This window comes from Arvicola amphibius, chromosome 1 (genome assembly GCF_903992535.2).
Source record: "Arvicola amphibius chromosome 1, mArvAmp1.2, whole genome shotgun sequence".
NCBI lineage: Eukaryota > Metazoa > Chordata > Mammalia > Rodentia > Cricetidae > Arvicola > Arvicola amphibius.
In genome coordinates, this window is record NC_052047.1 from 143821543 (window position 1) to 143846812 (window position 25270).

A 25270-nucleotide genomic window follows, 5' to 3' on the forward strand; every position below is an offset into this window, starting at 1 on the left:
CACCCTAAGGCTTGGTTTTTAATTCTCAATATTTAACTTTTTTTTTTTTTGGCATTGTTGGGTGCTTTTAGTAGTCTGTTGATTTTTGCTTGCAATGTTTTTAATCCTGTTTTTAAAACCTTAAAAAAAAATCCAGCATACATACTTCATCAGGGATTTGGAAGCATTGTTGCTTCTGCTGATCCCAGCTGACAGCTTGCTTCTTAGTGCTCCTAACTTTCCACTGCACTCGCATGTGGTCAGTGTTGAATGCTGGTAGGCCTGCATCAACCCCTGCTTTTCCAGAAGAAACATTTTATTTCTATGCACCCCAGACAGATTCTGGACTAAATGACTGTAGACCACGACCTAAGTCAGTAGGAAGAAGCTAAATCATGAATTCTGTTGTTCATTCCTTGACTTTTTGTCCTGTCAGGTTGCCTTTTCCTTAGCTTGACCTGGGGATGAGGCTCTTACTTTTCTGACATCCTAGCTTGACAACAGTCCCATTCTTGAGCCAAGGCCCCGTCCTGGCTTCAGGACCTGTTATCAAACACCTTGCACCTGGGACTTCAGACCTGTGTCCATCACAAATGCCCAGCACTGTGCCTCATCTTGAGGAAAAGCAGCAAACAGAGGCCAAACCCTAATTGTCTGCTGAAATCTAATGCAATTTTTACTCTACCCTGATAAGCACTGAGGGAAGTGTCATTTGTCATAGAAAAGCTTTTAAGAATAAATGCCCCTTATCAGCATCATATCCAGTCCTGACACACAACTTCTGTCAGCTGTTTGGAGCACAGGATCAAGGCCTGAAGATCACACTCTGCAGAGTACTGCTTTCAGGATGAGGTGGAGACCCTTGCTAATACAGCAGTGACACTCACCACCCAGGATGGCCTCCCCCATGGAGGTGCTTTCCTTATCTACTTACCTACTTGAAAGAGTGCAGGGAAGAGGTTATACCAGCTGCTGCCCCAGCACAGTAACCTACAGCTATAATGAAGCAAATATCAACATGACCATGAAACTCCATCAGCACCTCCTTACCTGGCCCAGTGAGAAGAGGGGTAGGTAAGCTGTGTGTACCCTACTTGCCTTCAGAGATTAAAGAGAGCTTGAGAAGAATATCACATGGGTATTGATAACTATGTGGGGAGATACAATCGACTCTCTGAGAAATGGTGGGCACCCAAAATGGCCTGGAGAAGAAAGGTTAGAAGTATATTAAGTTGGGAAGTGATACTTTCACAGAGGAGCCAATAACAACCAAAGTACTCGCTTGTTGCCACTCCCTGCAGAGCCCTGCTTCTTACTGGAAACACTCAAACTGAGTGCCTGGTTCACACTGAGCCTCAGGCTTGTCTTCTCAATCACCTTCAGTGCTGCTCAGCACAACCCTGTAGTAGGTCATGAACAAGGGAGTTTACTGGTTCCCTGAACTAGTATAAAGTGATCTTTGTTAAAAAAAAAAAAAAAAAAAACACTCAGGAACAAAAATGGTAAACATTTCCTTATAGGACTTTATTTTTCTATTTTATATAGACCACTTATTAAATAAGAAGGCTGAAAAGTAAAAATATATCATATAATCAAATAAAAATCTGGACTCGAACCCCATCCCCAAGATAACCACAGACACAGAGTTCTGAGAACCATTCCCACCAACCTCCAGACAGTGTATCGGATGACACCAGTATCTGTAAAGAGTGACTTGGGAGGGAAAGGGCAGAACCCAGTTACACAACACTTCTCTCAACCAGGTAGGTGTCATTCACATGGTGAGATGAAAGCCAGTGGCCATGTCAGACCACAAACGTGCAGCAGGTTACAACTTCAATCAACCAGCATGTCCAGAGAAGAAAACAGCCTGGGCCATAACCAGACCCATGTCCACCCTTAAGAGCTGGTTTGAGGGCAGGGGCTCCAGTGATCACCTTGTGAAACTTTGCTACCACCTTGAATATTGAAACTTGGCAAGAGCAGCAGTGTCACCCAGTGAGAGCCTGGTCCCCAACCAGAAGCCTGTCTACACTGCTTATGGCCTCTGTCTCGGAGCTACTCCTTCCAGCTGTAACAACTTTTTATCTCAAGAAGACTCAGGATGGGATGGAAGGCCAAGCAAGCCACGCTCTGACGTCTAGGCTCCGAGACAGGCCCTGCCAGCACTGCTTCTTTCCTTGCACTAGATGGGCTCCGTCACATGAAAGTCCAAGACAAGAGAGCACAAAACCTATTAGAGTGGGGTTTCATTCAGGTTTTATAAAATGTGATCTTTCTTCAATCTATTAAAAAAATAAAATGTTCATGACAAAGGGAAGAGTCTTTGTTCAGCTCAAGCCTTAAATCTGTCTTAAAACCATCACTCTTCCCCGTCTGAGCAAACACAAGTTAGTGAATGCTGTAATGACACCAGAGTGCACTCTGAGTGCACTGGGGGCCGCTCAGGGCTTGATGCTCCCCCCGGAACCTCACATGGACCAAGTAGCCCTTGCTCAGCCCATATCTCCTTAAGACAGAAGCTGATGCACAGAGCCACACCTGAGACCTAGAGACAGGCGCTGAGATTCCTGCTCTGCGGAGTCTCAAGTCTGCTGGTAACACCAAGTGGACCACTTAAAGAGGTCCTGCCTGCTTGACTCATCCAGACTATGAGAGGGCATCTGTTTCCCAAGCACAAGGTCACACAACAGTCTAGAATGGAGACTTCCAGTGCCTGGCTGTGTTAAAGTGAGTGGTTGAATTTATTTAACAAACATTGGTCTTTCTTCTCCATTTTGCAGATAAAAAGAAAGGTTTAAAAACCTACAACTAAAGAAAAGTGCTTGTTACCACCATCCAGCGCTCACCATCACCACATATTGCCTTTAGGCTTACAAAAATAAATACTTATGAACAATACATTTGACAAAAAGCACCCCCATGGATGATAGAAAGTAGTATATTTTAGCTGACATTAAAACTTAATCTGTGTTTTTAGAGGGGGAAAGACCCAAACCGAAGCACTAACTTTCTTATTTTAAGTCTTTCACAAAAAGTCCCAACTGCTACAAACTACTTCGTGCCCATATTGGTGGATCACATATCCAAAGGCAGGGTACAAACTCTTGGAAAAACAAGAAGCAACTGCAATGTAAGGCAAAACTGTAACACCACAAACATGATGATGCTTGCTAGCTTCTTAATGTTACCTGTACAGTGTATCAATTTTGAGAAAGTTTTCAAGGTTCTGAATCTTAGGACCAGGTGTCACCCATTCTGTCCCTAAATTGATCTATAGCCAGGTCATGGGCCCAAAGCTTTGCAACCCAAAATACAATACACGATGTCCACTAGACAGGTACAGGCACCTCTACCTCCATGAAGGTTTAATTGAAGCATGGGATTTCTATCACTCAAGCAGAGCTACAGTATGGGTCAACAAAGTCTGCTGCAGGTCAGTAGTGTCATGCTGCCTGAATGCCTTTTAGTAGTAAACACAGTGCAACACCTGCCCATCTCTCTCCTTCACTTGACTCTGGGCTGTATGATAAAAGCCTATCAACAAGAACAGCCTCAGGAGTAACTCCTGAGTTATAGTGCTGGTACTAAACAGAATGAGGTGGAAAGCAGACTCTAGCAGTGAGGGCCTAGGTGGGGCCTGTCTAGCTAAGCACCAGGTCTGGACACCTTCTGTACTCAAGTTAGATTTCTGTGGCTGAAGCCTAGCCAGACAGTGACAGGTGATCTAGACAAGAGGTCAGACTTGCTAGATATGGCTGGGAAGTGTATCTCATTGGCCCAGGACTAGGTGAGGGCCCAGGTCCACATACAATACCAGAGTAAGGAAGGAGCTTTTAGCTTGAAAGTTCTAAAAATAACCTGCAAATAAGTGCACATGAACCTAGTGCACCATCAACAACCATCCCAGTTAGACTGCATAACTTCATGACATCCATCAACTCGGAAGGATGCTGTACAAACTCTAATGTCCTGGCAGAGGGAGCTGCTTTCTTTAAGAATGCTTTCCAGAACAGGGTGAGAAAGGGAAATGCAGGTCCCCAAACAACAGGACCACTGGTCTGTGCAGTAACAGGGCCATGCCGCCATCACCCAACTAGAGACAAGGAGGGAGCTGTTCCCTACCAACAATGAAGAAAACTGCCTGCCTAGAACCAAAAATCCACATGCATCCCCAAAATAGGTAGGAAGGGGCAGCACAGATGTCCAAGGAAGGGGTACGTGGATGGTCTTTCATTGGAATCTTTTGGGGATGGTGACCCTGGGGAGCCTTGGGTGGGCAAGTCCAAGGGTCAGTGGTGTGAGCCAAGGGACACAGGTGGGTCTAGGACTCTTCACCCATTTGCAGCAAGGAATTGATGGCAGCATCCTTGTTCCCTCTCTGGGCTTCAAGCACAGAGCGGATTACTTCCCTGTCCATGTTGGGAAACATGTCCTGGATAGCCTTGAGGTCCTCCTCATTACAGCGGGGCTGAGGAGCCACAGCTGGTGGGGGCATGGCCACAGGAACCATGCCAGGGCTGCAGACTGCAGGCATCCCTGAAAACAAAAGATGAAGTTTGGTTAAAAAGAGGGGGTCAGCCGGGTGTGGTGATACATGTCTTTAATTGTAGCGCTTAAGAGGTAGCAGGTGAATCTCTAAGATCACGGCCCTGCAGCCTTGGGCCCCAAAGAATGTCCTTGTAGGTTCAAGTGGATATAGGGAGAAGCCATACATATGGAAATGAACTCATAGTCCCACACTCTAAAGCACCTTGTTCAATAAGGGCCAATCAATGGCATCATCTTGTGATGTGATAAGATCCTTCCTCTTCATCCATGGACACAAACTGATGGTGTAGGAACGAACAATTCATTTCCAATAGAAGGACATTTAGCTACAAAGCACACATTATGGAGACAGTGGGCAGGCACAATTCAGTGAAATAAGAGTCTCTTCACCAATAAACAGAATGCCACTCAGAAAACAAAATCAAGGAAGCTTTCCATTCAAGAAGAAATGTTGGCAGCACAGACAGCCTGGGCCCCACAATGGCCTCACAGCAACAGGCCAGAACTGACACCAACAGCCAAAGATCCCTGAGGCTTCTCCTGCTGGCTATATGGGCTCAGGAGCATGGGGCATTTCTAAGTTCTCAAATTAGTGGATTCACAAACACACAGCTAACCTTTGATTCTCAGCCTTCAGCTTTAGCTCTGCAATGAAGCAGCTGTGATTTTGAATCTGGAACCTCAGACACAGAGAACAAAGTCTATGTTTCCTGATATGCAGAGGCAGCTGGTACCTATTGGCTCTGCACTGGCCTCTGGGCTTATGGCAGGGGAGGACCAATGGACAGTGAGAACAGGCTAACTTGTGAGACTCCTCATTCTTCATCTATTACTCACAGACTTATTTCACCTCAGGGTCAAGTGCTTGAGTGCAGTCCTTTTTCATGCATAGTCTGTGTGCATGTACTTAGCACCCTGAATAGTCAAGGGTGTGAGTCTTTCCCAAGAGAGCAAACTCTGCAGGACAGCGATTGGCGCTATTGTGAAACAAAAAGTATCATGTGACTTGACCTCACTTTTGAGAAGCCAGAGAGCAACAGGAATAAAAATGCACTGGGTGAACTGCTGCTCCTACTTCTGTGGCCTGAGATACCCTGAAAGCAGCTACATAAACCAATGGCAGCCCCTGTCAGTCTCTACACAGGACACCCCAAGTAATCTGATAGGATGGCTCTGTCATCACAAACATATAGGAATGATAAGAACCGAAGCTGGGCATCAAGTTTCAGTGAAGCAGATTGCTTATTAACCCTCCCAATGATTAAGATAAATACAAAACAAAAAACAACTCAAGAACTTTTCTAGAACTGATTCTATTAGTGGAAGTCTGGGTTCAAGGAGAAGTGGCTAATTCCAGCATGGAGGAAGGAAATGCACAAGACAGCCAGAGGTTTCCTGTGTCAAAGTCGGGAAGCTCACACAGCTTGTGAGACATCAAAAAGCACACAATTCAGACTGAAGGGCTGGCTAATCTGGAGTCACTGAGTGACAAAACAAGACAGTAACAAAGTATAGCTCAGAAAACAAACAAACCTCAAGCCCACACTGCTACAGCTATCAGTGTGTCAGTTTTTGTCAGGTCAGTCTGACAAAAACACAGGCGGCAACTGTGACCTTGAATATAAGCCCTGGGCAGATACAAGAGACTGAAAAGGCACACTGTGTCACTTCACCAAACACTACGGTGTGAGCAGCAGTAACAAAAGAGAGCAGCTTTCTAAGCAGTATCCGGGTACATCTGGCCAGATAGACAGGGCAACACAAAGAACTGCAGGGCCTGTCATAGGTTTTGGGAAGACCTAGCTCCACTAGCCCCATGGACCTGAGCCCCTTCAGAGAACAAATGGGGATGAACCTGGCTGCAGTTCTGCAGTAGGTTCCCCTTGGGAAGTGTCCTCACTTCCTGGAAGCATGCTTACATAGGGACAGAGCAGACACCAGAGGCTGGTCTCCAAAGGAAAAAAAATATTCTTTTATTTCTGTGGCAGCCTTTCCATCAATAGGAGACTGTTTCTAACTTTCAAGATGTACATCAAAAGCAAGGATTAAAGTCTATTTATAGAGGAGTCTTCCCTAACATACACATTCTAGAGCAGTCTAGGGGCATTACAGAGAAGGAAGGACAGGAGCCAAGAAAGTAAACTGGTCAACAACTTTTATCTTTTATTCAGAACTAGTTCTGGTGTCAGTAACTGGACATAAGTTTGTCTCTGCTGCCTCCCTACCCATATGCCCACCTAAAGATATGCTCAAGTCCAACCTGTGTGTCTGCAGATAGGCCTTACTTGGAAAGAGGTGTACCCTTGTTAGGATGAGATCATAAAGGAGCAGAAAAGTCCTTGTCCAGTGAGCATAAGAGACAGAAACACACAAAGAGGGTGGTGACCACAAAAGTCTAAATAAAAACAGACTGAGGAGATGTAGCCAGAAACCAAATAATGCCCAGGGCTGGAAAAGGTAGAGGGCCCTCTCTGGAGCTTCAGAAGGGATTGTGGCCCTCGTTTTAGACTTCTGGCCTCAGAAACTGGGGGAACATACTTCTGCTGTACAGTTCCCACCTGTGACCCTTTGTTTCTGCTACAGTAGGGTACCCTTTTTGCTCACTGCATTCCACTTGGCTCTCCCCACTCAGATCTCCAACTCAGGACAGCTCAATGACAAATTCTGTACATACCAGTGATGCATTGGACAGAGCAATGATGGAACTGCATTTCAAAAAGAAACCTGGGAATCACTTTGGGAACCTAATCCTCAGACCTCATGATCCAGTCACTGAACTGGACAGGTCAGGACTCCAGAGAACACACATTCTGAGACCCCATTCTCAGATTTCTAAGGTTCTCTCATTGAATAACCACACTGTTTTACAGTCCCGGGTCATGCTCCATTTAACTGGTTTGCCCTCTATTACAGGTTGTATATTCTGGTCTCTGCTGGACTGGTGACAAGGGTCCAGAGGCCTGGTGACGTACCCTCCATCTCCTTTGCAGAGTGCTGCCCTTAGTTCCTGCAGGCAGATTTCTCTCAGGCAGAAGGCCTGAGCTATGTCAGGGCTGTTTTCAGGCTATATGTGTGTGGATCTTATTCCCAAGTCCTGCACTATCTTCTCTAGCTCAGCTAGCACAGGGACTGAAAGGTTAACGAGTCACTCCATTCTGGTTGTACAGGACTCTCAGACCTCACAGGGCTGAGCCGTAGCACCTCTATGCTGTCCCAGCTCCAAGATAACACCCACCCTGAGCACTAGCAACCAGGACCATGTAGACCAGGTCCCACCCAGGACCTCATATTTCCTCTTGCCCTATAGATCCAGCCATTGCCAACTGCCTTAGCCTTTGATCTTTGGGTAGCAGGATCACCAGAGTCTGCTTAGACTACAGTTCCCTGGTCTCTGGCAGAGAATGGGGGTGACTTCAGGCCTACCCTGATGTCTACTCTCAGAGCCACAGTCTTTCCTGCTGGCTGAAGCAGCTATGGTCTCTCTCACCTAGCCTGTCCTGTTCTAGTGGGAGAGCCAGTTGGGTACTAGGCACTGTAAAAGTCACAGAAAGACTAGAAAGAAAAAAAAAAAAACATAAAAGCTACATCTTGACTTTATGACCCAAGCAGATGTTAATTTACATGGGTAAATACTTTCAAATGTTTTTTAAGATGCAGTATGCCAGCTGGGTACTGGTGGTGCATGCTTTTAAGCCCAGCACTCAGGAGGCAAAAGCAGGCAGATCTCTGTGAGTTCAAGGCCAGCCTGGTCTACAGAGCTAGTTCCAGGACAGGCTCCAAAGCTACACAGAGAAACAAAAGAAAAAGATGCAGTATGCCCTGCTTAACAGGAACCAGGTTTTCTCATTTCAGTGACCACATAAGAAAATGTTCAGGACCACATTTCTACACCTCCAAAAACTACAACTCACCTCATATGTGCCAGCAGTAAGGAAAACACCATTTCCTATGTATGCATAAATAATTCAGGTATGACACTGGAGCCAGTTTCAGAAGGCTCTTCATTTGAAGTAGCCATCTTCACACAATTCTACACTACCCAAGCTTCAGAGGGAGGCTGGGCCCCACCCTCCTCAGTCCTACTCTGTCTCAGGATTGCACACCAAAGAAGAGGCACACACCTGCAATGGGCACATAGCCGACACCCTGCTGGTACACAGTTGGCATCAGAACCACAGGCTGAGGAGGCATCATCATGGCAGCTGGGAGAGACTGAAACACAGCAAAGAAAAATATGTGGGTCAAGGAGGACCATATCATATGTAAATCTTATTACTTCCTTTCTCACAGTAACAGTCCTAGCCACAGCCCAAGCATTAACACCAAGAACACAGTGGAGTCCTAAGGCAGAATGTAGTGGCCTTGGCCACTGGCTTCATCTGCACTAGCACTCCAGCACACCACCTCCCCTTGGCTAGAAGACTTGGGCTAACATGCTATAGTCACAGAACTGCAGCTACTGAAATGCGATCTAGAATCGCTCTGGGCTAGGGGGACAGCTCAGTTGGAAAGTGCTTATAAGCATAAGGACCTGAACTCAACCCTCAGCCCCCATAAAAAGTCAGTTTGCGTGGCACGTTTCCGTAATTCCATGGCGAGGGAAGCAGAGAAAGGAAGACACCCGAAGCTCATTGGCCAGCCAATCCATTGGAATGAGCTCCACTTTCAGTGAGAACAAAAGTTAGGGTGTCAATCACTGGCCTCCTGTGAGCTGCCACCACCACCACTCTTCACACAAAGCTCACTTTGGCGTTTATTTTGGAGACTGCATCGGTATCAGTAGCTTCTCACAGAAGTACTAACTGTTTTGTTTAAATTTATTTATTCATTGTGTCTTAGTATTTTGCCCGAATGTATGTATGTGCATCATATGTGTGTCTGGTGCCAGTGAAGGTTAGGTTAGGGGATCAGATTCCTTGGAACTGGAGTTACAGCTGGTTGTGAGCCACCATATGGTGCTGGGAATCAAACCTGGGACTTTCCTCAAGAGCAGTCAGGTTCTGTCCTGATGAGCAACCTTTCCAGCCCCAGCTCAAATAATATTGAACTGTAGGTGAGTTAGTACACAATGGACCTGTGTTACATAAAATGCCTGTTAAAAATAGGTAACCAACACTGAACACCAGAAGGAGAGACGTGCAGGATGGTCAAGCTGAGGAGGCCTGTAGACAGGGTGCTTTATATTCCCATGTTCTCACAGGCTCAGTAGCAACTAAAAGGAAAAGGGCCTGGGTAATACAAAGGAGAAAGTAGAAGCCCAGACCCCCAACCCTGCCTCCCATGACTTCCCAAGGTTCTGGGAGTCATAGCTCCTCAGGGAGGTACCACACCTCTTTGAGTATGGCCTCTCCAGACAGTGGACTTACCGTGTAGGACATGACCAGGTTGATCATGCCCTCCTTGTCATCACCCTGCCTCCCACTCAGGCTATACCACTCGTCCTCCACTTGGCCTTGCTTCAGGGACTCAGGGATGGTGATGTGGGTCCAAGCTATGCGGTCGTCCATGGAGAAGGCTCGCTGAGGAGGACAAGAGTGAAGTGACTTTGTCATGGCCACAGTGACCCATGTTATGGAGACCAGCTTTCCCTATGGCTGTAACTTGACCTGGACTGTTATTTGCATCTTCTGTCTTCTTGACAGGACAGGGTTTCTCCTCACTGCTCCAGTTTCCTTCAAGGAGCTTCCCATTAAACTACAATTCCAGACCTCCATGGATCATCTGTAACCTGACTACCACTTCTACCTTCTGAGTGACCACCATAAGACCAGGCCAAAGGACGGGAAAGAATCTCTGGGCTGTCATCCTGGCTCAGGGATGGGTACTGTCTTCCCCAGTTCTTGTGGCCCTACTTCTAATCCACCAGATATAAGCTGCAAGTCTCAAGCCAAGTAGGTACAGAAGAGGCAAGAGCTCCAACCCATCATTCACAGCCCCAAACCTCCTTTTCATATGTTCTTACTATTGTGAGGACACAGAAGGAGAAAGGGAAAAACAAACAAACAAACAAACAAAAAAACCACATAAGCAGAGGGACAATACAAGGAGGAGGCTGCATCCTCCTGGCCGGGCTGCCCATGCCCAACTCCTCTCTGGCCCACAATGTTCTCATTCTCTTCCTACCACTCTTTGCTCTGGTTTAAGGAGACAGGCACATGTTTCTAGATCTAAGCTACGAGAAAACACCTTCAGCCACTTGAGTTTCCAGACTGCCCTCAATAAGCTGCATTATCTAACTACCAGCATGGCCATGGGACATTGCTGGCAGAGCCTATCACTCATGCCTGCAAAAACAGTGCTCCCACCACTAGTGGAGCCTAATTTGCTTGAAATTTGAGCTACCCATGAACAGCTGTTTTCATATTCTGTCCATACTTGTATCACTGGTCATGGTTCCCAATGGACACTGTCAAAGGAGCTGAGAGAGAAAAGCTGTATCTTGTCATCCAGCCACAAAATGCCAAGTGTCCAGGCAGGTTACACCTGTCACCAGGCCACTAAATGCTAGGTACACAGGCCTGAGCACCAGTAGAGTAGTCTTATGACCACAACTGCTAGGTACACTGCAGCACCCCCAAATCTACTGGATCCCAAACTTGGCAGATCTGTGACACTGTGATATCCCTCACCTCATCGAAGATCTCAAGGTAGAACGAGTCCACACCTGGGGGCACCGTGCACTGGATGACCTTGTTCCAGCGAGGGTTCTTGGCACCATTGTGTGCTGTGGGAGTTTCATAAACAGCATAACCCAAACGCAGGCGGCAATAAGGGTCCATGCGAGTCATGCCGTAATTCTTTGCCAATTTTGCCTGCAATAACATCAAGTTTAGAAAAGGAGGCATCCACCAGCAGAGAGGAAGGCAAGTGCTTACCAAAACTGCTTACCCCATAGATTATTTCCCACTGCATGAAAAAACATCCTTCAAGTTCACCTAACCTTATCAGTAACGAGCTCCTGAACATGGTGCCAGTCACTGCTGGACTCATACAACTCTGGGAACCTGGCCACCCCTGGCAGTGAGCAATTTAGACAAGACCTCTAATCTAACTGTGCACTGATTGTGCACATGCTAGGCCTTAGAATGCAGCTTAAGTTGAGCAGAAACCATAGTTTGCAGGGCAATTGTAAACCCCAGCTGCTCAAAGGGGTTAGGAAAATCATCCTCATGAAGGACAGTACCCAGCATGGACCAATAGTGATTGATTGTAAGTATCCTAGACAGATCCCTGGGAAACCAATAAATATCACCATAGAATCAAAAAAGCTCTACTTGTCCACATGGGAAATGAGTTGTAAAGGCTGAACTCCCCAGTCCCATGCCCAAGCACAGCCTACCACCTCTTCTCCTCAGTCCCACCAGTCTTCATCAGGAAACTGAGACTGACCTGCACTACAGTAATGCTGAGGCGGCCCACGGTGCCAACTGCTCCTCCATACTGCAGCTGCTGGGCTGCCTGGGCATCCAGCTGGATCTGCTGCTGCTGCTGTGTGGGCGTTATACGGAGGAAGTCCTGGGGGAGCTCACCAATATACACCTTCCGGAGAGGATAAAGAAAAGAGTAGAGTCAAAGCATGTAGCTGAGCAATCTCGAGCCAGTGTCACTCAGGCCCTGATGACCTCCACGCACACACTACTGCCTATCCCGCCTAGCTGTGGGCTCCCACTGATATGCATCAAATAGATTTCCAGTTTCTGCAGGTTTTTTAGCTCACAGCACCTGGAAAGCACCTGTCTCTGAGGGTTCTGGGTGCTCTTTTCAAAGATCCCTGAAAAAGGCTGGTATGATGGCTCACTCCTGCAATCCTAGCACTTGGGAGACTGAGCCAGGGGAGTACTCTGAGTTCAAAGCCAATTGGGCTACATAGTAAGTTCCAGGCTACGTTGGGCTATACACAAGACCCTGTGTCAAAAATAAATAAGGAAAACAAGCAAAAGTCCCTGGATCCCTGAGTCTGGGCCCTTATCATTTCCCCATTTCTGTATTTCCAGCAAATATAGACTAGTCAGAAGTTTAGAACCAACCAAAAATATAGCCCAGAGTTCTCTGTGGGCCACCGCTGAGCAGTTGGTCTGATGGTGTTCCCACTGCTCTTCTCTAACTTAAAAAACAAAAAACAAAAACAAAACAAACAAAAAAACCCAACAACAATGCCACAATGTCTGGTAAGGGATATGTCTGTGAGTGGTAACTACTCAGCAGCAGGCCCCTCTGCACCTCTGGGGTCACTCAGTTCAGAGCCAGGCTCTCACAGGCAGAGGCTTCCTGGAAAGTAGCTGTGGCCAGTGACACCTTCTCTTACCAAGAAGGGCACAGCTCTCAAAGCCCAGAGCCTCTCTGGGATGGACAGCCTTTCCCAAGGCACATCACACAGACTTCCAGGGAGACCAGGAAAGGAAAGGGTGATGGCACAAGAGTCAAGAACCAGAGTCTATGGTATATAGGAAACACTGGGTTCCTCCCAGAGGAATTCCTCACTCATACCTGTGCTAGTTGCAGGTAGTTTAGAGGGTGCACCTCCAAGATGTATAACCAGCTTTATCTATGCATTAAAAGTGGGTTATTAGCAAAACCAGACTTTCTTCAGCCAGGTTCTTGGGGTTAACCTATAGCTACCAATTGTATGTCATGTATTCCAGCTGTAGGACCATAGCAAGGCACACCTGTGTCTCCTAGGGATCCACCCAGAAGGGCAGACAGGCCAGTAGGTATTACAGTAATAGGTCACAATACAGGCAATCATGGGAGCAGCTTCAAACATGGAAGTCAGGAAGGCCATGTGGAGCAAGTCAGGGTTGTTTTATTTACTTACTTATTCATTTAAAATTGTTTCTTAACTGTCCCTTTCTTGGGACTGAAACCTCCAGACATTGAGATTTCATATTACACTCTTTCAGGCTTTCATTAAAGAGAAAGAGACTATTTGGGGGTGAGGAATGGCTAGGATGAAATGCGGCAAGAGGTGCAGCTATGTGGAAGAGCACTTGCCAAGCACGCACAATGCACTAGGTTCAAAGGTTTAATACCTTTGCCCTAAAAAGATCAAATCCAAATGTGCTATTTTTCAATAAGGATTTAACCATAAAATTATAAATAGGAAAGGAAAATTTTAACAATGTGAGTTTAATAGTGTTACTAATGAGTAGAAAACGACCTTATGGTAGAGAAAGCTAACTCACCCTGCCTTAGCCAGGTGAACCATCATTCAAACAAGGACGTGACATAACACCCTGAATAATGTACCTCCTCAAAAAAAAAAAAAAAATCAGCCAAAGTAGAGATGGTCAAAGGCAAAGTGCTGAAGATGCCCACAGCAGGGAAGGAAAAAAGCTGAATCTGGAGCATGGACTGAGCCAGTTTCATGGCAGAAACAATGGTCTGTGGCAAGGGCGTTGGAGGAAATGGAATGATAAAAGGGGAAACTTTTTTCTATAGATTTTCCTTAAATATAAAATTATTCAATTCACAAATTTAGTAGAAAAAGTTTTGTCTTAACCCAAAGAGGGAGCAGGAAGAGATGGGAAAGACTTCAGCCCAAACCAGATGACAATCTGGTTATTCAACCAATACTTGCTTGTCCTGGGAGGGAAAAGTCAAGCCTGCCTGTTGCTGCAGATCCCTGATGATTTGTCTAACTGAGGACACCTCATGCTACACCTAAAGGAAGCCACCGTCAGCATAGTAAGGAATGCTTCAAGAGCAAAAGGTGAATCCAGGCATTGGTGCAACTCCTGTAAAGCCAATGACTGCACGGGAAAATACCATCAACAGACAGCTACTTTTAGTGAAGCTGTAAAATACAGGGCTAGTGCTAAAATGTATTCTTGCCAAATATTCATGGAGGAAATGTTTGACCACATGAAGGCTTAAAGACTTAGGAATATTAAATGATGAGTTCTGTTAACAGACTCGGAAAGGATCTTTTTTACAGTTTTACTTAAACTGAGTACAAACTAACAAATGATTTTAAACATGTGGGTTAAACAATTTCATTTCCAGGCACCAGTCCCATGAAAAGCTGCAGGAGTGTAAGCATAGGTATGCTCACTTCTTGTGGCCCAGGAAAAAGAAAAGAACCACCAAGCAATGTTTGACTTCCCTAGTCAGAAGCACCTGTGTGCCCCAGACCCATACTCCTCAAAAGAAATGGAGTATTTCTGTGTCCCTAAAAGAATGCAAGGAAGCCCCAGGACCCTGTCCAAAAGGAGGGGCCAGTATGCAGGGCATACTTGGCTTCACCCTCGGCTCTGTGTAGCACTTGATGGCAAGTAAAAGTAGAAACCGACAGACTAATTTAGTGAACGAGGGCAAACACAACACCCAGTCCTTGCATCTGAGACACAGCCTATGGAATTTCCCCACAGTCAGAGAAGCAAGTTGTCTCTATCCTAGGGTTGTCCAAAGGCTTTTGGCCTGCCCAGCATGTCTGGGACAACGAAAAGGCAAGATGCCACTACTCTAGAGTCCGGGGGTGTGGGGGAGATAAACGAACACAATTACTTCAATGGGTGAGTGTGCACATGCGTGTGTGTGCATAAGTGTGAGGCAGTGGCACCAGAAAGGCTAGAGGAAATAAAGGAGGATTTTGAATAAGCACCAGTTCACAGTTTAGTGCATCTTTGGTAGCTGGGCAGAGGTAGATCTGTTGCCTGGTGCCAAGGCCAGGAGAGCCTTCCAGAGTCAGAGATCACAGAGATTCCTACACACAAGACTAGCTGGTGCTGTGTCTCCCCACAGTCACCAGAGCCAGCCCCAATCCCTGCCTTCAACAGGTACCTGGCAACTACCACACAATCCACCTGTACCCAGCTACATCGTCTCTCTGATGTTAAAGCAGAAATGGTATCTGAAAAGGATTTGATCACAGAAATAATTATGTTTTCTGAGAAATGAGAAATAATTCATAAGGACCTAGTATCTCACTAGTTCATTTCCCACACGCTGGGCCTGGTGCACTCTCCATACATAAACTTGGCACATCCTCATAAGCCCTGACAACAGTTCTATAAATGGTAACTGGATCTCAGTCAGAACAGAACTGCACTTAAAGGCATTCAGTGATTTACACCGAAACTCTGAAGAGAAGTAAAATAGTGACTGGGATGACAGCGGGGCAGACTTACCTCTAGAGGACTGACAAGCTCCTGCCCATTGCAACTCTTCACAGAGCCCCCAGGAGCTACAGCGAAGGATGCTAAAAGATTCTTACTTCAAAGTAAAGCAAAGGGATCCTGACAATAGACTCAAAGAGGATTGGGAAGAAAATGACACATCTCAGATCTGAGCAAGTACTGGCTAAATAAAAACACTGCTTCTCAAAGGGAAGGAGAACCATCACATATGGCACAACAGCACCAGCTATGGTTTTTGCACAGACTAAGAGAGAGAAAGATGCAACCAACTTCAAATCTACAATAGTGTATGTTGAAACCCCTAGGGTAACTCCCTAGAGAAAAGAAATACACCAAACCTTTACCAAACTAGTGAAGAAATTACTGCTCAACTGAATTTTAAAAGATCTATGTTCAATGAATCAAAGCAAGAATAGAAACATGTAGGACAAATGGAAGCCTAAAGTGTTAAAAAAGATATATATGTGTATATTATCCTATATAAAATAAAGCTATTTAATAGATTCTAATAGAAACTGTTACTTCTTAGATTTGACTTTTAAGGATACAGTTGTATGATGCTGTAGGTAGATCCCTCTTAAACATAAATGTTGAATAAAATGTAAAGCAAAAAAATAAAAGTAAAACCCTGTCAAATAATTACTAAAAGGAAAAATAATTACTAAAAGCCATACTATCATACAAAGTAAAAGGCAAGAGGTCAGTGGAGGTCACCATGTGGTGGCTACAGACTGATGAAGGAATGCTAGACTTGTACCCAGGCATAGTCTCATCTCAGAATCCAGAGCAGATATTCCTAGGGACCCAGAGATACAGGCCTAGTGGCCATCTAGTGAGCACAACCTCTTGCTCAGGCTCTGCTCTGTGAGGATACATGGATACAAAGGCTGCTAACTCACACAAGAGGTTGAAAACTATCGGTATGCAATAGCATTCAAAAAGAAAGCCGATATATGCCCTAAAGAAGTGAACTCCCTCCTCCATTACTAGAAAATAAGAAGCCTGTATTTTGCCTTACTTTAAAAACTGTTTAGGGACAACCCAGGCACTTCTGGCTGATGGGAAAATCTTATCTTTAACAATAGACCAAGTTACCAAGTGTAGAACATATGATCAAATTCAAATATCACCCCCTTTGGGGGCTGGAGAGATGTTCAGAGGTTAAGCACAGTGGCTGCTCTTCCAGAGGACCCAGGTTTAATTCCCAGCACCCACATGGTTCACCTTTGGGAATCTGATCCCCTCTTCTGACCTCCATGGGCACCAAGAATGCACAAGGTACATTTACATATATACACTTACATATACACTGGCAAAATATTCATACACATAAAAAAATCTAAAAATTAAAAAATATATATCTTTTGCCATCTCTAATCAAGTCACTGGCTCAGCCACAATTATCAGAGAAGAACAGGACTGATGGGCTCTAGACAGGCATGAGCACTAAGGACCACCCACAGAATTAGGAGGGTCAAGGCTCACTGGTTAACCAGCATCTCAAGCTGGACAAGCTAGCAACTGCCAGACTCCACAGAACACATCTATAAAGGAGGACCTTCAAAATGTCACCCTCTACATCTATCTGGTGCAGCCTCCAGGCAGCAAGACCTTCTGCATGCGTCCCCACAAGAAGCAGAGTCCTTAAAGTCACTAGGAGTAGGTGTGTGGACTAGGTAGCAAAAGGGGTAATTTCAAAATACCAGCATTTTCAAAAGTGAGATGGATACAGGTTAGGGTGTAGTGCCCTATGGTGGCTATTTAAAGACAAAACAAAAAACTAAAATGTAAAATATTAATGTCTCAGGGACAAACATTCCTTCATGACTATGTGGAGTGTTGGCTGTCCTCCTCACACCTGCTCCCCTAAACTTTCAACCAAGAACAGAGAATCCCCCCCTTGCCCAGATGAGTGTTCCCTGCCTTCTACAGCCTGCCAGGACACTGTTTGTCAGCCCTTCCCTACTTCATCAGAGGTGAAGGGTAGTTGCAGAGACAACTGCCCAAGCCTAAGTCCAGGCTCCTGGGATGGGGTCTCTGAGCCATGGTCTAACTCCCTGCTGAGTCTACACAAAGAAAGCTTTAGAACTCAGTACTGAACAAATGTGTACTTTATCTATGTTTGGAAGCCAGCATTCTGCTTATCTTTACAGCTCCACAACCCTAAGGATGCCACACTCTGACAGTTCTACTAGACCCTGACAACTGGCTTAAAACAACAACAACAAAAAAAACCCTTTGCAAATATTAATGAATCCAGAGGCATATGGGTAGATCATTCTAGGTGAAGGAGTCAGTGAAAAGCTGAAAACTGACAAAGGAATGCACTCTGAGAAATGTCACTTGCCAGATGAAGTTCAAGACCTCCTATTCTGTAAAAGACCCTGGCCATGACCCATGCAGCCCTCCCACACCAAGTCCATACTTTCCTGCTTTCAATGGTTCGGAGAACAGCCCTGATGGTAACCATTATTCTCTGGCTTACATGGGTCATCACACATAGTTTTGTCCCCATGTTGCACACTTGTAGCTCACTCTCTCTCCAATTGCTCTAAATATTGTGGCTATTAACACCACAATGAAGTCTGCACATCCCAAGTAAAGCCTGATATACTGGTCACTGATGACAATTTTCAGAGCCCAGACCCCCTTAAGGTTACAAGTCATCAAGAGTGCTCCTAAAAACCACTCAGCTGCCTATATTTATTTCTATGACGATGAGGTCCCTAGAACACTGGGCAAGTGGAAAGAGCAAACGTCAGGACTTGACTGCACAGATTCTGCTAGGACGGACGTCATCTGACACTCCCAATTACTCATCACAGTGTATTAGTCCAGCTCTGTACACACCGCACCAGGATTTCCCTCAGCACCTTCTTACTCAATTAATGACAGACACTGAGCTCACCATCAGATAAATTCAAATGCAGCCCAAGCACAGAAGTAAGGACACCCTCAGACCACACAGTAAGGAAGGGTCCGCTCTGCCTGGCTGTGTCCACTTGGCTGGGGATATGAAAAGGGCCAAGTACTGGCTCCCTTCCTCTTCTAGCAGCCACCACCAATCTTCTGTAGTTTGATGAGACACAGTGAGGATGGAGAAGGATGGCTGAACATGAAGGTAACTCCAACTCTAGAAAGCTCCCTATCAACAGAGCGTGGTCAGGAGGTCTGGCGGTCAGTCCTCAAAAAAAACAAAAAACAAAAAACAAACAAACAAAAAAACAAACAAACAAACAAAAAACCCTTACCTTCCTTACCTTAAAAGCATCTAAGCAAGCCTAGGGCTTTCTTCAAAGTCAGAAATCAGTCAGCTACCCCAAGAATTATCTGTTATACACACACACACACACACACACACACACACACACACAGACATATGTCAACACCAAACTGTCAGGGTGTGGGACTTGGGAAACTTGCAGACACATTCAATTATTAACTTCAGAGAAAAGACGGTGGAGCCATCAGAACTGTGTTCTACTACACACAGCCGCTGTTAGCCAACAACATCCGACCCACACCTGTCTCAGAGCTACTGGGAGGACAGCCACACGAGGGGTAGGGGAGACAGGCAGTGTCGTGGAGCCCACAGCAACTCTTAGGAGACATCACTGATGGGTCTCCCAAGTTCTCTGCTCCCTTCTCATTTCCAGATGAACAACTGAGGCCTGGAAAGGCGGCCACTAACTGGGCTCAAGAGGCAGTACCCTATTCGCTACAGGTGCAGCCAGAGAAGGAAACGGGCACAACTAAGGACTGACTACGAAGTGGGATCTATCACCACCTCCGAAACCAAGATGACCAGGTCACCTCTCCTTTTGGGGGACCAAGAGTGTCCGGCTCCACTCCTCTGCGAGACCATGGGAACCAAGGCTCCTATCAGTTTGGGAAATTAACGGGGTCAGGACCACTCTCCACGCGGGGAACCAAGAGTGTCAGGGCCCATGTCCATCTGGGAGACCAGGGGATTGGTTCATCTGGGAAGTGAGGGGTTCAAGGCCCTTTTTCCACTTGGGGAACTAGGGATGTCTGGGTCCCTCTCAGTCTGGGGAACCAACGTGGGTGGGAGCCACTCTCCCTTGGATTGAACAATGGGGTCAGGGTTCCTCTGTGTTGGGGACTAAGGAACTGAGGGCCCCTCTACATCGAGGGGCCCGGAGGCTTCAAGACCCGTGAGCATCCTAGGAACCATCAACCTCTCTCTGACTTCTTCCACCCGCGAGACCCTCGGGACCAGAGTCGCTACTCCGTAGGGTACCCGAAGGTGAGACCCGCGCAGCTCCGGGATCGTCGAGCAACTCGCGAGGGTCCCCGCGAGGAGCTGAGGAGCCCGATCCCAGACTCCGCTGCCCTCGTCCAGCCCTCGCCCAGGGGACTCACCGGCCCGCGCTGCGTGCTGACGGTGGTCGCCATGGTGCTGCGGCGGCCCTGTGCCTCGCCGACTGCACGGAGACCCGCCGGGAGAGCTCTTCCGCCCCCACCACAACCTGCGTTGCCGACCGTTGTCCCGCGAGGCAATCTGCGCCTCAGTCAGCTGACAGTAGCCCCGCCCCGCCCCACCCCGGCCTTTCCAAAGCGCAGGCGCTTCCCAATGACTGACCCCGCCCCTTCCGGCTCATTTGCGCATGCGTGCTCCGGGCTCGGAGGGGGCGGGTTAAGTCTTCCGTGTACGCCTGCGCAGTGACTCACTCCTGGAGTCTAGTAACCCCTTAAGATGGCTTCCAGACTGTCTGCGCATGCCTGAGCCTGAGCGTTTCCTGGCGTGTGCCAGCCTGTTCGCCCACAGCAGGCACCCAGAACGGGGACGTTCGTCTCATATCCGTCGAGTCACCACAGCGTCTAGTTCCCTAACTGAAGATAGCTATGAGACCACCATCTGCAGGTGCCTGATCCGCTAGAAAAAAGAAAACTGGTGTTTGGCAGCTTGAGAAAACAGATGGCAGTAAAACCAGCTACCCTTGAGCCCTTGAATTACCTCAAAATGCTGTGGGAGGAAGAACATTTATATTTAAATTTTAAAAAAAGAAACCAAGCCGAAGGAGAGTCAAGAGTGGGCTGGAACACTTCCACCCGCCTTGGATTTTGCTAGATGAATGAAAGAGATGGAAGATGGAGCCCTAGGAAACCCAGGGCATCCACTCTTGCCTCTTCAGAGCACTCTCCTCAGAAGGACGTCTGGCCAGAGAGACTCGGTGTAGTTCCTGTTCGGAGTTTACCTTATGATGGTAACCCTCTGCATTTGTGCTCCTGTAGACTTGGTGCTGCCATTACTCTTCATTACTCACCGTCTTCTCTTGTGTTTCTTTCATCTCTAAGATCATACATTCCGCCACAATTGCCAGTCTCTTCCTTGATATCACAGTAGACTGCATCTGGACCCTGTCCCACACGGACAACTGTCCGTCCAGTTTGCACTGGTCTCCAGCTCCTGTTGCATGAAATGTCATCTCTCTGCTGATGAACCTAAGATGGAGGAGGACTCAAGACTCAGCACCCAATGTGGCAGACAGAGTTTAAGAAACCCATGATCCCTTCCCATAACATTTCCCAGTACGTCCCCAAAGTCAGTTCAATGACACAGTCTATCAGAGCAAAATCACAGCCTTTGCTCTCCGTTGACTTAAAGCTCTCTTAAAGGTGGTGGTCATCCGGCAGGACATAACCTTACCTGTTTCTTCTAGATTTTCCATAGATAGCAGCAGCTCTGATGTGTGTGGGCTGTGGTAGAATTTGCCTAGGTTACTTTGCAGAAGTTTGAAAACTACCTCTGTTGTGAGTACTAACTCTCCACTCAGTGGAGAGATGCTATGGGTAACAGAAAAAGGAAAAAGGGCTTAGCATCTCTGTCTTCATCATCTTGTATTTATCCCCTTTGCTACCTTCATCTTGACTCAGATTTGTAGTACTTTTCTATTGATATGATAAGACCAAGGCAACCTAAGGTAGAGTTTATTTTGGACCTATGGCTAGAGTCCATGATGGTGGAGGTAGCAGATAGCGGGTGGCTGGAGCAACAGCGGAGAGGAAAGCAGGAGACAGACAGCACATTAGGAATGGCATCAGTCTTTTGAAAATTCACAAGTTACCGCCAGTGACACACCTCCTCCAATGAGGCCACACCTCCTAATCCCCAAAAACACCAACTGGGAATCAAGTACTCAAACCCAGGCCTGTGAGCTCACCTACTACAAGATTCTATTCAGTTCTTCATGTAGACACGTGGAAACTCTGAGAAATGTGTTGTTGCTGAGTTAGTGGCACATATCTATCGTCCTGACAAGCAGGAAGCTGAGGCAGGAGGAGAGTTGGGAATTTGAGGAGGCCAGCCTGTGCTACAAAGCAAGAGGGAAAGCAGCTATGTCCAAGACTGCTGTGTCCAGAGCTCTACCTTGGCCATTGGAGCTGGCATATGCTTCTTCCCAACCACAGTGACTCAATTATCTTAGGTTCCACGACCTTTTAAGGCTCAGACCAAATCACGAGACCAGGGTGTTTAAGCAGGACACTGATGCTAGCTCTAAACGTAAATGATTACTTCTAGGATTAAGACAACTGAGTAAACTTCAGGGCCAGAATAATTTTTTCAGGAGAAGGAAAACATGCCCACAGACAATGAAAAATTACCAAACTTTAGTCTTCTCCAGAAAAATAAATAAAAGCCACTGCTTCCTTGGTTGAGTGAGCAGCATGGTCACCTCTTCAGCAGGCATTAAGTCCCTCTCTGCTCATGAGCTGAAGTCTCAGTAAAGCTTTGCCAGTCTTGTTCATCGCTTTGCGTTTGTGACATTGGTTTTTTTTTTTTTTTTGCTTCTATACTATAAGATCAAATCATCTGATGACAGGTGGTAGTTATATAAACATAAGATTATCAAAAGCCAGCCAATGTGTCCTTGTGATCTGTGTGTTTTGATGTATACAAGTTTTACCTCAACGATTTAAAAAGTTGATGACAAAACATCTCCTATGCATCTGACAGGGTTGCTAGTCTCCGTTTATGAAAAAGCCTGACAAATTTATAAGAAAAAAGTAAAGAATTAATAAAGGAAGGAAGAAACTAGCTGGAAGCAATATGATTGTCTCCATACCCATTGTTGTAAAATATTTGCCATGGGCTCATGTGTTTATATGCTTGGTCCCCAGTTGGTAGCCCTGTTTTGAAAGGTTGCTGAACCTTTGGGAGGTGGAGGAAGTGTGTCATTGAAGCCAGGCTTTGAGGTTTCTAGCCTGGTCTTACTTTCTATCCACTCTCTGCTACCAACTGCCTCCCTCTCCTGCTGCCCCACCTTCCCCTGACACAGACTGTACCCTCAAACTATGAGCTGAAAGAAGCCCTGCCTGTCTTTTCGTTTTGTCAGGTACATGGTCACAATAATGAGAAAAGTAACTAGCACACAACTCCATAAATTCTTAGGAACAAGAGTTCATCAGGAGGGACAAAGGAAGCCCAAGAGAGGTACCTGGCTTTGGCAGAAGCACTGGCTGCTCCATCCAGAGAAGAATGTTTTGTGAGAGCTCACAGAGGAGCTTGAGTTGCGGAAGCCCATGCACTGTGAACTCATGGCTTATTATACAAGAAGACCTAGACCATAAAGTATTTTTCTTTAAAAAATAAAAAAAGGATTTTAAAGACTCAAATATTCAGGTGCAAGTAGGTGCCAAGTGCCACACTTAAGCATAGTTCAGGATTTTTTTTTAATTAAACACTCGTTTACCAGAATATGAGCAGGGATAAAAATATATGGGGTAGTTGGGCATGCCAATCCCTAGCACTCAGGAGGCAGAAGCAAGCTGATCTCTGTGAGTTGATGCCATCTGGTTTATGTAGTGGGTTCTAAGCCAGCCAGTGCTATAGAGTGAGACCCTGTCAAAAGAGGGGAGTGGGGAAAGAAAAAAAAACAGAACCATGAGGCACTAAGAACACAGTACAGAGGGATAAAAAAACAGCTCCAGGCACCTCTACTTCCACCTGGGTGTAGTAATAGGAGCGGGCCTGATTTTTGTCCCGCCAGGCTCCCAGCCACACAACTAGCTTATATCCTGAAATAACAACACACAAATTGTATTCATTTAAACACTGCCTGGCCCATTAGTTCTAACCTCTTATTGGCTAACTCTTACAAATTTGTTTAACCCATCTCCATTAATGTATATCACCGCTTGACTGTGGCTTACTGGCATGAGTCTAACCAGCATTCATCTCGGAGAGGAGAGCCATGGCGTCTGCCACACTGCCTTCTTCCTCCCAGCATCCAGTCCTGTCTTCCCCGCCTATCTAAGTTCTGCCCTATCAAAAGGCCTAGGCAGTTTCTTTATTTGACCAATGAAAGCGACACATAGAAAGAAGATCCTCCTACAACATCTGGGGAGCTGACTTAGGAGTCGCAAACAGACCCAGGAGGAACTGAGCCTTGGGTGGAAAGGTGTATAAGGACCATGCTGAGCTGAAGCCCTGGGACATTCAGGAGTTCACCCATGAACACAGACACGGAGGCTGATGCTGATAGGTACTAACTGACTCTCTTTTTATATGATCCAAGCATAAGAAATAGATTGTATAGTTCATGTATCAGTATGAGGTGCACTTAGAGTTGATTGGAATTGTAGGAGGCACTAGCCAGGTGTCTGGCATCTCAAGATGTCGAAATTTAGATTTTACTTTACTGAGCCCAGGATCTGAAAGGGAAGGGGTCTGTCTCAAGCCCCAGATTTCTCACTGGCTGATACTTTGTATCTGAGGCCAACGAAAGGAGGAGTTTTGGAGGGGTGCAAGTTTTGACCTACAGAAGACAAGGTCAGGAATTTTTAGCAGTTGGAGGATTTTAAAAGCCACTGTTTTGTGACGAATTTGCTTGCTGGTAGAGGTTTTTGCTGGCAGCCCTTTCTGCAGAACTATATATTAACAACAGCTTTGTTTTCGCATGTATCTTGAATTTGTTGTCTTATTTCTAACATGGTGAGGGGATTGCATCCTTTGTTGGTCTAGTATGTTCAGTCAGTCTACAGGCCTGGTTTACAAAAATGTCTATGGGTATCATAGTCAGGGTTTCTATTGCTGCGATGAAACACCTTGACCAAAGAGCAAGTTGGGGAGGGAAGGGTTTATTTGGCTTACACTTCAGCATTGCTGTTCATCACTGAAGGAATTCAGGACAGGGTCCTGGAAGTAGGAGCTGATGCAAAGGCCCTGGAGTGGAACTGCTTACTGGCTTGTTTCCCATGACTCGCTCTGTCGCAGGTAGCATGGTGCCGGTGTGTTGGGTCACGTGGGTCCATGAAATGAAGACTCAGAGATACTTTGAGAATGAACTTAGCCTTAGCGGTTGCAGGGGTTCCCAGCCTCGGTGGACTGAAGCACTCTCCCTTAGCCCATAACATTTTCCCCTGTGTTTACAGAACATTTCTCCCTGTGTTTACACTTTAGCCAGTAGATTTCCATACCTCAAAACAACCTGAATGAAGATACCAAAAATACAATGCCAAGTGCAAATACCTGATTCAGGAGGTAACGCAGTTTTTTCCTAGGTTTTCCCCTAACCAAGTTTTGCATAGGCTTTGTATTAATGGAAAACTCTAAGACAAGATTCACATAAGGCAATAAAAGG

General features: G+C 46.1%; 1 protein-coding gene across 1 annotated transcript; it reads right to left on the minus strand.

Annotated features, from left to right (window-relative positions):
* Window positions 1-1482: 1482 nt before the first annotated feature.
* Window positions 1483-20203, minus strand: LOC119826886 (toll interacting protein). The gene is made up of 6 exons (XM_038348402.1): window positions 20049-20203; window positions 11920-12069; window positions 11160-11342; window positions 9897-10049; window positions 8652-8742; window positions 1483-4518 (listed from the first exon to the last, which is right to left on the minus strand). The coding sequence occupies exons 1-6, from the start codon at window positions 20079-20081 to the stop codon at window positions 4304-4306; spliced, it is 825 nt and encodes a 274-aa protein (XP_038204330.1). The 5' UTR covers window positions 20082-20203; the 3' UTR covers window positions 1483-4303.
* Window positions 20204-25270: the final 5067 nt, after the last annotated feature.

Bases quoted from the DNA above. Each gene is read 5' to 3' on its own strand.
- LOC119826886 (XM_038348402.1), bottom strand. From the start codon at position 20,081: ATGGCGACCACCGTCAGCACGCAGCGCGGGCCG. The intron at 12,070-20,048 runs GTGAGTCCCCTG...CCTCTCCGGAAG, and splicing joins TCAGCACGCAGCGCGGGCCG to GTGTATATTGGTGAGCTCCC. The intron at 8,743-9,896 runs GTAAGTCCACTG...GCTGTGTTTCAG, and splicing joins ACCTGGTCATGTCCTACACG to TCTCTCCCAGCTGCCATGAT.